The following is a 14,449-nucleotide window of genomic DNA, read 5'->3' as shown; positions in this document are numbered from 1 at the left end:
AGGAACAATCCTCTTATTTATTTTATAGCTGAAGGAAATACTGCCCAAGAATTTGTAAATCCACATTGTTGGCAGGGTGCAAGTATGTAGAAGTGCTAGTTATATAAGAAGTTATTGGATTCCTGAGTAAGGATAACTGGAGGGGCAACTCTAATTTTGAACTTGGTGGATAAATAGTTTATTTAGTGACATTAGTCATGAAATAGGCCCGAGATGAAAAAGAATTAAAATAATTTTCTTTGTTCTCAAAAGAAAAAAAGGTTCATTTGGAGATAGCATTTGAATTGAGTTCACTTTTATATAGAGAGCCTACAACAATGCCTGAAACATAGGGGGTTCTTGATATGCCTATTGATTTGATTGATTATTAATGGCAATAATTAAATGAGTTCCATGTTCTGATTTTTCTCCAACTTGATTCATAAAGAAATGTATATTTAAACAAATTAATGTACATGTATAACCAGAAAAAAACAATTAGAGAGAGAGAGAATATAAAATTGAGCTGTCTGAAAAATCTCTTGGAGATATATTTCTCTCCCTCACTCTAGTGTTTCTCTTTCCATTGAGATGACCAAAAAAAAAAAAAATACCCATTATACATATAAAGTTATGCAAAATATTTTCACCTTAGCAATGCCATATGTGCTGGATGGGGGAACAAGAAAAATAAAGTGAAAGAAAATGTTTCAATTTACCCTTAGGGTTCAGCAGTTTTTTCTCTCTGAAGGTGAATAGCATTTTCATCATGGAATTGAGGATCATTGTATTGATTCACAGTCGATTATACTTACAATATTGTTGTTACTATGTACAATCTTCTCCTAGTTCTGCTCATTTGATTTGCATCAGCTCATATAAGTCTTCCAGGTTTTTCTGAAACCATTATCTTAGTCATTTCTTAAAGTACAATAATAATCTATCACAATTATATAGTACAACATGTTCAGTCATTCCTTAATGGATGGGCAGGCATCCCTTCAGTTTCCAATTCTTTGCCACATCAAAAAGAGCTACTATAAATATTTTTGTACATATTAGTCTCTTTCCTTTTCTGCTACTCTCTTTAAGATATATATTTAGTAGTTGCTTTGCTGGGTGATGGATGCATAGTTCCAAATTGTTATCCAGAATGATTGGAGAACAATATAGTTCTGCCATGATGCATTAGTATATCTATTTTTCCATATGCCCTCTTGGAAATATTGTTAAAAGAATACATTTTTAAAACGTTCCAATTCAGAGAACACTGATTCTTTTGTGAGCACAAAGTAGGTAAATATTTGCCTCATGAATCTTATTTTAAGCAGTCGTATCTCAGGAATGTGAATTAGAAGTACAGTTTGGAAACTGTTCTCTTATTGAATCAACAGGCTTCATTACCAGTTGAGGCCTGTCTATTGCGTTCATTTGTGAAGGCAAATTATAAATACTGACCTTGAAAATATTTTGCTTAAATTTGGAACTATGTTCAAAAAGCTATCAAATTGTGCATACCCTTTGATCCAGCAGTGTTATTACTGGGTTTATGTTCCAAAGAGATCATAAAGAAGGGAAAGGGACCTGTATGTGCACGAATGTTTGTGGCAGCCCTCTTTGTAGTGGCCAGAAACTGGAAACTGAGTAGATGCCCATCAACTGGAGAATGGCTGAATAAATTGTGGTATGTGAATATTATGGAATATTATTGTTCTGTAAGAAATGACCAACAGGATGATTTCAGAAGACCCTGGAGAGACTTACATGAATTGATAATGAGTGAAATAAGCAGGACCAGGAGATCACTGTACATACCAACAAGACTATATGATGATCAATTCTGAAGGACCTGGCCATCTTCAACAATGAGATGAACCAAATCAGTTCCAATAGAGCAGTAATGAATTGAACCAGCTACACCCAGCGAAAGAGCTCTGGGAGATGACTATGAACCATTATATAGAATTCCCAATCCCTCTATTTTCGTCTGCCTGCATTTTGGATTTCCTTCACGGGCTAATAGTACGCTATTTCAAAGTCCAATTCTTTTTGTACAGCAAAATAACTGTTTGGACATGTATACTTATATTGTATTTAATTTATACTTTAACATATTTAACATGTATTGGTCAACCTGCCATCTAGGGGAGGGGATGGGGGGAAGGAGGGGAAAAATTGGAACAAAAGGTTTGACAATTGTCAATGTTGTAAAATTACCCATGCATATAACCTGTAGATAAAAAGCTATTAAAAAAAAAAAAGAAAAAAAGAAAATATTTTGCTCAGCATTTCAACCTCCTTTCTGTTTTGTTACACAATTTTGTACATTTTAGAACCCTTCTATTTTGTTATATAATTTTGTGCATTTTAGAACCCTATGTTGTTAAGGTTAAGATAATTATTAATTTTTAGGGAGATATATACCAGCTTAGTTCATATTGTACCTTAAATTAAAAAAAAAAAAAAAAAAAACTACCTGATTTGGCTTAAGTGTTTTCCAGGAATATGTTTTTTTGGGGAGGAGAATCAAGAAAGAACTCAGTGCTGATGGAAAATCCATTGTTTGATTATTATTATTATTTTGGTTAGTATCTGCTTGTAGAAACAGATTTTGTTATTCTTATATGGATATCTATATCTATATATCTATTATGGAACAAAGCCTCATTACTCCTCAGCAAAAAGTCAATTTGATTCTTAGTTGGGCAAAGGGTCTAGATTCAAATCTCACTTCTATTATTGTCTGTGTGATTGTGGACAAGTCATTTAACTTCTCAGGGCCTCAGTTTCTTCATCTATAAAATGAAGGGGTGGTATTGGAGAGTAGTTAAACTAGATGGATTCTTCTAACTCAGAGCTATGATTTTATCTTCATTTTATATTGCAAGTATATATACTTCATATATTTGTTCAGATCTATTCTCATAAAATGTCAAGTTGGTGTATTTAAATTAAGGTTCATATTCTTTTGGATTTCTTCAGTCCTTTGAGGAAGGTTTCATATTCTGATTCAATTAATGTATTCTTATTTAAGGATCCATATATATAAAGAGCTTGCAAACCTAAGCATGTGTAAAACATTTTAAGGTTTGTATATAATGTTTAAATAGACATTTGTAGTATATTTATGTTATCTATTATTGTTGTGATATGTTTATTATGTGTCAGATATGTTGTGACATGTTGTCAGATGTGTGAGGAATATATTGGATAATGAATGTGATGTTAAAAATAATAAACAAAACAAAAGCAGAAGTGCCACTGAGATAATTTTAAAGTGGCTTGTGTATCTGATTCTCTGCACATTTGGTTGTAACATTTGGACTAAAAATTAACTCAAAAAACTATTCACAACTACTCAAACAGAAGTCTCAATACTGAGATATAGTCTTTGTATTATTATTACTGATTGATCAAGAATAGAGAAAATGATTTCTTCCTTCCTTCCTTCCTTCCTTCCTTCCTTCCTTCCTTTCCTTCCTTCCTTCCTTCCTTCCTTCCTTCCTTCCTTCCTTCCTTCCTTCCTTCCTTCCTTCCTTCCTTCCTTCCTTCCTTCCTTCCTTCCTTCCTTCCTTCCTTCCTTCTTTCCTTCCTTCCTTCCTTCCTTCCTTCCTTCTTCCTTCCTTCCTTCCTTCCTTCCTTTCCTTCCTTCCTTCCTTCCTTCCTTCCTTCCTTCCTTCCTTCCTTCCTTCCTTCCTTCCTTCCTTCCTTCCTTCCTTCCTTCCTTCCTTCCTTCCTTCCTTCCTTCCTTCCTTCCTTCCTTCCTTCCTTCTTTCCTTCTTTCTTTCTTTCTTTCTTTCTTTCTTTCTTTCTTTCTTTCTTTCTTTCTTTCTTTCTTTCTCTTTCTTTCTTCCTTTCTTTCTTTCTTTCTTTCTTTCTTTCTTTCTTTCTTTCTTTCTCTTTCTTTCTTTCTTCCTTCCTTTCTTTCTTTCTTTCTTTCTTTCTTTCTTTCTTTCTTTCTTTCTTTCTTTCTTTCTTTCTTTCTTCCTTCCTTCTTTTCTTTCTTTCTTTCTTTCTTTCTTTCTTTCTTTCTTTCTTCCTTCCTTCCTTCCTTCCTTCCTTCCTTCCTTCCTTCCTTCCTTCCTTCCTTCCTTCTTTCTTTCTTTCTTTCTTTCTTTCTTTCTTTCTTTCTTTCTTTCTTTCTTTCTTTCTTTCTTTCTTTCTTTCTTTCTTTCTTTCTTTCTTCCTTTTCCTTCCTCTCCAGGTACATCCTCAGACCAGCTCTCATATAGGCCAATTGCCTACAATGCTACATCTCAAAGAGAACACATCTTCAGAATGATCACCACCCTGAGGCATTGCAAGCTCCTTAATCAAAGAGATTCAATTATACTCACTGTACTATATTTTCCAAAGCAGGAAATTGGATTATTACATTTAGAAAGATTTTCAGCAAAGAAGGTCGAAATAAAAAAAGGGATTTCTGGTTAAGCCTAAGTGATAACTGGAAAATTAAATGAACCAGAATATATCATTCCCTGAATGTTCTGGTTAATTGAGATTTGACCATACTTGGAATTTTCTTTTTATTCTTTTCCCAGGGAAGCAGAACAGGGGAACTGCTCTATTGGAGCAAACAGGTTACACAGACTTTATAAATCTTTGTGAGAGATGGACGAAGAGCCCCTACTTACCCTTTTTCCATTTTCATGGCATTCTTGAGAGTTATTTTAGGAATTTCTGTCTCAGGCCAAAATAATTTAGCAACAGCCAGAGAAGCAGGGGCAGACATCACTGAAGCAGTTAACAAATGTGATGGTGAAACCTGAAATTTCAAATGAAAGAAAATTAACTAATTTTCTTCATTCATTGAGACTATTATAAGCATTAGTCAAGGTAATAAGATATTTAGAAAGCTCATTAGAGATCAGATTTTTTTTTCACTAAAAAGTTTACATAATAATAATATAATAATAAACATTTTACAGGACTTGAAGAATTACCAAGTGTCTTACAAATACTTTCTTATTTTATCCTCATAATAAGTACTGCTATCTTTACCTTGGAGTGTTGAGGAACCTGGGGCTGATTAAGGCTTGCCCAGGGTCACACAGCTAGCAACTGTCTGAGACCAAATTTGAACTTGGGTTTTCTGGATCCAGATCCAATGCGATTTAACTGCCTATGTTTTTCTTGAGAAGTTTAAGTGAGAATCAGAAAATCTCAGACAAAAAGGGGGAATAGCATCCTTCTAGCCCAGGAGTTCTTAACTATTTTGTCACTGACCCTTTTGACAATCCAGTTTCTTTGCCAAGAGAAGCACATGGACAGGATTGGCATGCTATGGTCCACTGAGATTAGGAAGAATTAAACATGATGGAACAGTGCTTCACATTAAAATCTCAGACATTGTCTCCCTCCTCAGGAAACACTCTACATGATCTCAGGATCAGTAAACTTCTTTACTGGCATTTAAAGTGCTTCACTATCCGTCTCCTTCCTATCTTTCCAGGGCTTTTTATACATTAATTCTTTGTACACATTCTATAAAATTCCAGCTATAGTGGCTTTCTAGCTGTTACACACAATTCCCCATCTGTCCTCTTTGCTTCCTCTGTTTCTGGACATACTCCATCCTTAACTCTCTCTTTTAGAACACTTGGTTTCCTTCAATATATTCACATTCTTTATGAAGCTGTTCCTGACCTTCCTACCTACTAGTGATGTCTCACCCCAACCATCATTTGTTTTAGATTCATTTTTATGTATCATATTATATATATATAATATATATATATATATATTTATATTTATATGACTCTGTTAGACTGTAAGCTACCATGATTGTTAACTGAAGGACAATTATTGACTTTTCCCTAATCACTTACCCATTCCTATAGATTTCTTTTCTCTTCTCTCATAGCTAGGGTCTGTGCCATTCTGGAAACATGTTGGGTTTATTTAATCCACAAATACTCCTAGTAACTCCATTCCCTAAATGAATCTGTATTTGTTTTCAACACATTTATTCAAATCATTTGTGACAGAACCTGTCAATCCATCATCCAAAAATCTATCAATCAGCGTTCATTTATTAAGGGCCTACTATGTGTGCCTTAGTGCTAAGTACTAAAGATATGAAAGAAAAAAAAAGAAACTCTCCCTGCCCTCAAGAAGCTTACATTTATTTATTCTAATGAAAGCTAACATGCACAGGCACGTGGACACACACACACACAAACACTCACAGCTGTGTGGGGGCACATACTTAATTGTTTTTCTCATAATGTAGAGAAACCAGTACATTTTTAATAGGCCAATTGTTCTGGACTCTAGGTATTATTATTTTTTTTTATTATAGCTTTTTATTTACAAGTTATATGCATGGGTAATTTTACAGCATTGACAATTGTCAAACCTTTTGTTCCAATTTTTCCCCTCCTTCCCCCCATTCTCTCCCCCAGATGGCAGGTTGACCAATACATGTTAAATGTGTTAAAGTATAAATTAAATACAACATAAGTATATATTGGACTCTAGGTATTCAAGAATATAAATTTAATGCAGTGATTCAAGACAATTTCAATAGACTTGGGATGGAAAATGCCAATCACACCCAGAGAGAGAACTACGGAGAATGAATGGGGATTGTTTGTTTTTCTCTTTCTTGTGGTTCCCCCCCTCCCACCCCTCCCACCTTTTTGTCTGATTTTTTTTGAACAACATGGCAAATATGGAAGTATGTTTAAAAGAATAGTACATATGATCTATATCAGCTTGCTTGCTGTCTTGAGGAAAGGGGAGGTAAGGAAGAAAACTTTGGAACACAAAAGTTTTACAAAAATGAATTTGGGGTAAATTACTATTGAGAAAAAAAAATAAAGATAATAAAAAAGAACATTAATTTAATTTGTTTATGTCAATATGAATTTTCTATTTATATTTAAAAAATTCGAATGCATTGAAGATTTGCAATTAGCTCTGGTAATAAATAATGCCAACACTGATGAAATCACATTTATCCACACAGTCATTTTAGTGCCAGTTTTTCGTAGAAACTCATATTCTTTTCCAGAAATAGCTGATGAGACAGAGATATAAAGGTGACAAACCAGACCTTTTCTATATTATCATAGTCACTACTAAGGGCAAACACAAGCCAGGCCACTGCCCCCACATCTTTGTTTATTATTAGAGAGGCAAGAAAGGGAAATGGAAGGCAAGAGAAACAGATTGAATTTTTCATAATGAAATTCTAAAACCTTTTCACTTACCCCAAAAGAAATATATGCACCCAAGACACTTCCAGCAATGGTTGAAAATCCTGCAGTCATGACTGCGTGGAGCTCAGACTTCGTGAGATGTGCTAAATAAGGTCGGACCAAGAGTGGAGATTCAGTCTGCAAGCAAAAATCATTCCTTAAATGAGGGATGTATTACTTTTCTTGTGTGGTATAGACTCTTTTAGAAACCTGAGAAATCATATGGACTCCTCAGAATAATGTTTTGAAATGATTAAAGGAAATGAAGAATTTAAGTTATAAGATAGTAAAAATTAAAGATGTAAATTTTCCTTTTTGATTTATAGAATTCCTGAAATAGATCCATGGATCCCTTAGAGAACTATGGACCCTAGGATAAGCGCTCCTGCTTTACATTTTGTACAGATATTTGTACTTTCTCTGTGTTTGAATTTCTTCTCTAAGTAATGCTTGTATAATGACCAAGTTTGACCCCCCCCCTTTTTTTTTTTTTTTTTTTTTGCAGAAATGTGTGTCCTGGAGTAGAGAACATTCATATAATGTGTTCATTAGTTTTGTTGTTTTTTTTTTTCTTTTTAAAATTCTTTGTTAAAAGAGACATTAGGGGTCTAGTGGTACAGAGGGAACCTCTCCGTATTTACAAAATAATAATATTAAAAAATCAATAAAATGAAATTAACAACCTCAAATACAAAGTTAAAAAAAATCCTCACTCTCAAGGAGCTGCCATGCTAATATACAGTCTTCTTTTTCTATTTTTTGTTTCAGAAATGTTCATGTGTGGTATTGATGCTCACAATAAAAATAAAATTAATTTTAAAATACTTGTACATAACTCACAGGAATGTTGTGAGTCACAAATAAGATACATAAAGAACCTTGCAAACTTGAAGATACTATGTAAATAACAGTTACTAATATCATTGTTTTTGCTTTACTTTGAATCCCTGATCAGAATTCTCAAAAACATGACTGTTCTATGTTAAAGAAATTATAATTATAGATATATGTCATAATAACTATATTGTAAGTTATAATAAGAATTTTTTGTGTTTGTTTTCAAGTGGGCAATGCAATTTACATACATGATTTCACTTGAGCCATATGAGGTAGGTACTATATATTTTATTATCCCTATTTTACAGACAAGAAACCAAGCATCAGAGAGATTAACTGAATGGTTGTTAATGGTTAATGGTTAACTTAATGGCCATTGTGGCCCAGCTAGGGACTATTAGAGGCAGGATCTGAATGTAGGAGTCAAGAATCCATTTATAACAAAATCAGAGTAAAGAGCATAACTACAAATGAGTTGCATATTTTGGAGGGGCATTCCAGGAGCAGGGCTGAACTATTTGCTAGCATGGGAGAGCTTGTCCTATTTTGTACTTCCTTGGTTTGACCTAGAAACTACCTTAATAGCCTCATATCCTGGAATCAGTCCAGCCTATTGGTTCCAGTAGGTTGTCTAACCCTGATTCAATCTTCTTGTTTTCTTTAATCCTGGTCTAGTATTGAACTCTGAAGGATCTGGGGTCCCCTTCCTTCCTTTTCCCAAGTCAGGATTTGAGATCTAAAACTATAATATCAAAGAGAGAAAATTTGAAAAGGGAGTCATTGAGGCTATCTTTTAAAAATGCAAAAGTGAGAACAGAAGGAAGACCAGAAAGAAGAATAGACAAACAAGATAACTTTGAAAGCCAAAGTTTAAATTTGTTATATATTTAAAAAACAAGCTATACATAATAGAGATCTATAGTTTAGTGTGCCCATTCATTTTACTATACAAAAATAACCATTTTATTTGGTATTTAAGTTCAGAATACAAATAAATAAATACATAGATGATAGATAAAACCCTATGAAAAAGGCGTCCCCTTTAGTATCCCTGCTCCCCACATTGACAGTTCCTTTGATAGCTGAGAAATACAGGAAAAGGAAAATAAATATACAGAAACAAATGTCAGATGTCCAGAAATGATTTTCTAAGCCAAGGATCTCAAATCTAACCAAACCCACACCTACACTAAGATGAGGTGAGAAAAGGTGTGTGTGTGTGGGAAACTGGTCTGTAAAAATAAATTGAAGGGAGAAAAGTAGATTTTTAAAATTAAAAAAATTTAAATTATAAATAAATATTTGATAAAAGAAAAAATGAACTGAAACCTATGCCCAGTAGGAAAGGAGGCACAAAAACCAGTAGGAAAGAGAGTTTATAGCTTGTGAGCCCTTTAGTAATATAGACTACATTTCTTGCATATTAATTACCTAATTGAAAACCATGGAAACGTGTGCAATTTTACAATTTTCCCTTCATTATTACTAATTGTTCTGTCAGGTTGAGTGTGTTGAGCCACATTTTGTAGACTAAAGAGAAGCTTAGGGGTACCAGCCTTTCAAATCCTTTTACTCTGCAGGAAATGCTAAGCAAACGCAAAGTAGGTTCCTAATTAATCCTGAGAGATTTTATTACTAGAATCATCATAATTTCAGATCCTAGGGAAATAAGTGTGGGGTTGCACTATTAAGTCCTCTTTTCCAATTGGTTAAAAAGACTTGCCAAAAACAAACAAAGAAACAAACAGAAAAAAAAAAAAAAAAACAATTAACCTGCATGGAATAGTTATTAGCTCAGGTTTTAGGGTCAAATTTGTTTTTGGGTGACTCAGATTTTTCTGCACATCCAATTTCCAAAGGCCACAACAAACATTTAGATTTTGTCTCACAGAATCCCAGAATGAAAATGGGAAGGGACATTAGAGAACATCCAATTACACCCACTTGTTTTAGAGATGAGCAAACTGAACCTCATAAAGGTTAAGTGGCTTGTTTATACGTTCACATAAGCCTCACACATAGGTCTTTTTAGCTGAAATGACTAAATAAACACTGTGTACAAAGAGCAACATGGCAGAGTGCATAGAGAGCTGACATGGGAATTAGGAGAAACCAGTGTTAAATGCTATGTGACTCTGGATAATTCATTTTGCCTCTCAATAACTCCAGACAAAAGACAATAAAGACTACAAACATCATTCATTTGCAGAAAAAACCTAGCAAGGACTAAGTGAACTCTAAAATTCTATTTTCCTAAAGATGTTTTAATTAATGATAACAAAACAAATCTAGGAAGTCACAGATTCCAATATGCATTAACTCCAAATCCTACTCTCAGTTAAATATGTTTAAACTGCTGAAAGGGACATGACTCATTGTAAGAAAACTAGACTCTCTACTGATTTTCTGATACCCTTCTGAAAATTTAAACAAACATACATAAAAATGGGTATGTACACATTTTAAAGCATTTTTTACACCCCTGAAAAATTAAACCTTCCAGAAATGTATCTAATTTGATGAGTCCATTTTTGGAGGTATAACTTACCTGTCCCACAAATATGTTGCCAGCAGCAACTACGGATTCAATAGGAGATGATCCCAAGGTAGCCTGCATTAACCATCCAATCTAAAAAAGGGTAAAAACAGTGTTTGCAGATTTAAAAAAAATCAACAAAGGAGATTGTAGAGGAAAATGCTTAAGCTACTTAAGGATATAATTGTCCTGAAAATTGCTGACTTCTCCATGTTTGATACAGAAGGAAAGGATCTCTATACTTGCAGTTTTTATTTCATGGACAGCCTAAGTCTTTAAATGACTTTAACCCAGCAAACTGTTACAAGTTAAAAATGTAATAATGACCTAAAGACATGGAAATGGGTCATCTCAGAGAGGTGAACTGAGGGAACTTCCTAGAACAAGTAGAAATGGGATTTTTACTATTCTGTGTATACAAAGACCTTTCCCTAAGGAAACAAATACCTCTCATTGTGGGGACCTTAGTGAACTTGGGCGAGAACTTGCTACAAATCAATTTTTTTTTTGTTATACATGTACATTCATTAAAAACAACAACAACACCCACATGTCTTTATGAATCATGCTGGGAGAGAAAAATCAGAACAAAAGGGAAAACTAGAAGACAAAAAAAAAAAAAAAAAAAAAAAAACAACTTTGAATAAAAAGAGAAAAAAAAAGTGAACATAACATATGTTGCTTTCCATCTAGTTTATTGGGATTGCTTTGGATCGGTGAACTGCTGAGAAGAACCAAGTTTGTCAAGTTGATTATCTCACAGTTTTGCTGTTGCTATGTACAATGTTTTCTTGGTTCTACTTGTTTTACTCAGCATCAGTTCATGTAAATCTTTAAAGGCCTTTCTAAAATCAGCCTGTTCATTTTTTTTAAGAACAGTAATATTCCATTACTTTCATATACCATAATTTATTCAGCCATTCCTCAACTGAAGGGCATCTATTCTTTTTCCAGTTCTTTGCCACCACAAAAAGGCTGCTACAAATATTTTTGCACATGTGGGCGCTACAAGAAAACACTAACCAACAATAACACATCCGGGAAATAATTCTCAGCTGTTTTCCTAGATGATGACCCTAGATGATTAGAGGCAGTTTAGCAGTAATATTTCTTTTTATTTCATAGAAAAATTTGACATTCTTAGTTGTTAAAACCACATTCTATGTTTCAGTTTCTAAACATTTTCCAAATCTCCTATCACTGTGCATCCCAGTACTGTGGTATTCTAGAAATACAAATACTTGGCAAGACAGCTCTTCAAGTGTCTTCAAGCTCTTCATCCCCTGAAAGATGCAGTTTGATAGCAATGGCCGTGATGACATGTGACAGAACCTGCATTTACCTTTTTAATGAGCCACTGCATGAATTCAAGGTAGTAGAGCATGGATATGACCGTGCTGAAGAAGACCACTATTGGCAAGACCTAGTGCAAAAACAAAACCAATTGATTGAGGGTTAATTTTCCTCCTTATTGGGGAATAACAATTCCTTAAAGATGCTTTAGAACAGAATCTTCAGCTGGGATCATGAACCCCTCCATTTCAGAGGGTCTGTGAATGTTTTTTTAAAAAAAATATTTTGAAAAATACATTTTTGGTTTCCTTTGTAATTCTATATGGTTTCAATATTTAAAAATTATTCTGAGAAAGGGCCCCAAAACTTCAGATTGTCAGTAGATTCCATGACTCTGAAAAGGTGAAGAATCCCCACTAAGATGCTTGATTTTGTTGTTGTTTGATTTCGTAGGACCATAGATTAAATTGGAAAGGATGGATAATTGGTCCATGCAATCTCATTTTACATCTGAGGAGATTGAGATCCAGGGAGGGTAAGCAACTTGCAGAATGGCACAGATGGAGTAAGTGCCCCAGCAGGGATTTCAGTGTGAGTCCCTTGATTACAAAGTCAACACTGGTTCCACTTCCCATCTCCTCTTCCAAACATTCTTCAGTTTACCAATATCTTCCTTAGGATACCTTAGGTCTGTGCTTTAAACTCCCCAGTCCTTGTCCTGAGTTCGAGCAGGAGGAGGGACTGCCCACAGGGGCCGAGCTGCCTCCCCAGTGCCCTGCCCTCCGGCTGGAGTTTGGGGCTTGGTCAAGCTCCCCTCGCTCCCGGACAGCAGAACCCTGGCTATCCCCAGATGTGGTCAGTAAGACCATTGAATTTCTTTTTGCTGTTGGAGTGGCTTCTCCTTCACTCTCTGGCACTCAGGTCTCACCTGTCCCTCCTCCCATAGAGTGGGGATTGCCGGGGAATTTAAGACCTCTCCTCTACCTCGCTGGCTTGGTGACCTGTCATTTAAATGCGCGCTTGTTATTCCCTCCCATCCTGCTCCCTTATTGAGGTGCTATTCAATGATGAGATTAGGGACCCAAGTCTCTCTTCTCAGACCTCCAGAGAAATTTCTTAAGCATGAACCTTTAGTTAGAGAGTAAGGAGATCTTGGGAAGCTCACCGGCAATCTTATCCTGATCTGCAGTCCTGACAGGCAGAGCCATACTCTGGGAGATCCCAGACTGGTCGGTCCTGTATTTCTTAAGGGAACAGGAGCTGCTTGGAAGCAGGCTTATCCCATACAGACACAATGCTTATTTCGGGACGGCCCTCCTGCCTCCGAGCCGAGGCTGCCACAGCTCTTTTAATTGAAGAGACCTCAGAACTGACCCTGGGGCAGCCTTTGGAGGTTTTAACTCCTCACTGATCCGGAGCATTTTAGAAGCCAAAGGGCATCAGGGGCGGCTGGTGGGAGGCTGACTAGATATCAGGTCCTCCTGCTAGACACCCCCGACCTGACTCTCCAGGTGTGTCACACCCCTAATCCTGCCATCCTGCTCCCTGACCCGTCCCAACCGGGAGAAGTTATCCATGAGTGTGAAGAAGCTCTAGATTCTGACCACTCCAGCCGACCTGACTTAAGGGAGATTCCCCTTGAGAACCCAGATGGGAAGTGGTTTACAGACGGGTCAAACTTTCTTGAAAATAGGGCAAGAAGGGCAGGTCATTCTGCAGTGACCCTCAAAGGCACCGTGGAGGCTAAGCCACTGCCCGCCACTGCCCTCTGGGACTTCTGCCCAGAAAGCTGAACTCACTGCCTTACCCAGAGCTTTGGAACTGGGGAAGGGAATGAGAGTGAACATCTATACTGACTCCAAATGTACTTTTCATATTTTGCATGCGCACGGGGCTATATGGAGGGAGAGAGGTCTGTTGACAACAAAGAATTCTCCCATTAAACCTGCAGGAGAAATTCTACAGCTGTTGCAAGCTGTCTATGAACCCAGGGAGGTTTCAGTCATATTTTGTAAAGGACACCAGAGGGGAGATTCGCTTCCGGCCAAGGGAAACAGGCTTGCAGATTCAGCTCCCTGATTCTTATACCCCTTCCTAGAGTTCACAGGAGAAAACTCTTGCAGAAGAAAGAGGGTACATCCTTTCTTCCTCTGACTGGTTTCAAAAGCCCTCAGACTACTTATTAATCCCAGAGGCAAGTCAGTGCAAACTGATCTCTGGTCTTCATCAGGCTACATACCTGGGAAGAAATGCTCTCTGATTGGGAACCACCCCCATGTGTAGTTCTCTCCACCCAGTGCTTTATACCTTTCAAGCACTGTCTTGCATTCTAGGCTATTTAAATGCTCCTTTCACTGTATATAATGCCAGCACCTCAAACACAGCCCCCATCCCTTCAAGGAGGCAAAATTGGGGATTTTGGGAAATACTCTTTGGTGCTTAAAGAAAGGCACAGCAGTGCTAATCCCTTGGGTGAGATACTTACAACATGAGAACATTTTCTCCAACCTTACTGCCATAATCACCCAGCTGGCCAGTGAAATTGCTTTCAGTTTTGTTAACACTTTTCCCTCAAGGACTGAGAAGGCTCTGAAAGCATTGG

General features: G+C 36.3%; 1 protein-coding gene across 2 annotated transcripts in view; it reads right to left on the bottom strand.

Moving 5' to 3' along the window:
* The window catches only part of SLC28A3 (solute carrier family 28 member 3), a 140,003-nt gene that overhangs the window by 27,052 nt on the left and 98,502 nt on the right, over positions 1-14,449 (bottom strand). For both annotated transcript variants that reach the window (XM_031945462.1, XM_031945461.1), the window contains 4 exons: positions 11,897-11,977; positions 10,567-10,647; positions 7,194-7,319; positions 4,614-4,744 (listed from right to left, as the gene is read on the bottom strand). In XM_031945462.1, the coding sequence (XP_031801322.1) occupies positions 4,614-4,744; positions 7,194-7,319; positions 10,567-10,647; positions 11,897-11,977 (419 nt within the window). The remainder of the gene's footprint in view (positions 1-4,613; positions 4,745-7,193; positions 7,320-10,566; positions 10,648-11,896; positions 11,978-14,449) is intronic.

This window comes from Sarcophilus harrisii, chromosome 1 (assembly GCF_902635505.1).
Source record: "Sarcophilus harrisii chromosome 1, mSarHar1.11, whole genome shotgun sequence".
Classification (NCBI taxonomy): Eukaryota; Metazoa; Chordata; class Mammalia; order Dasyuromorphia; family Dasyuridae; genus Sarcophilus; species Sarcophilus harrisii.
The sequence above is the reverse complement of the archived record's forward strand: the minus strand, read 5'-3'. Positions and strand labels throughout refer to the sequence as shown.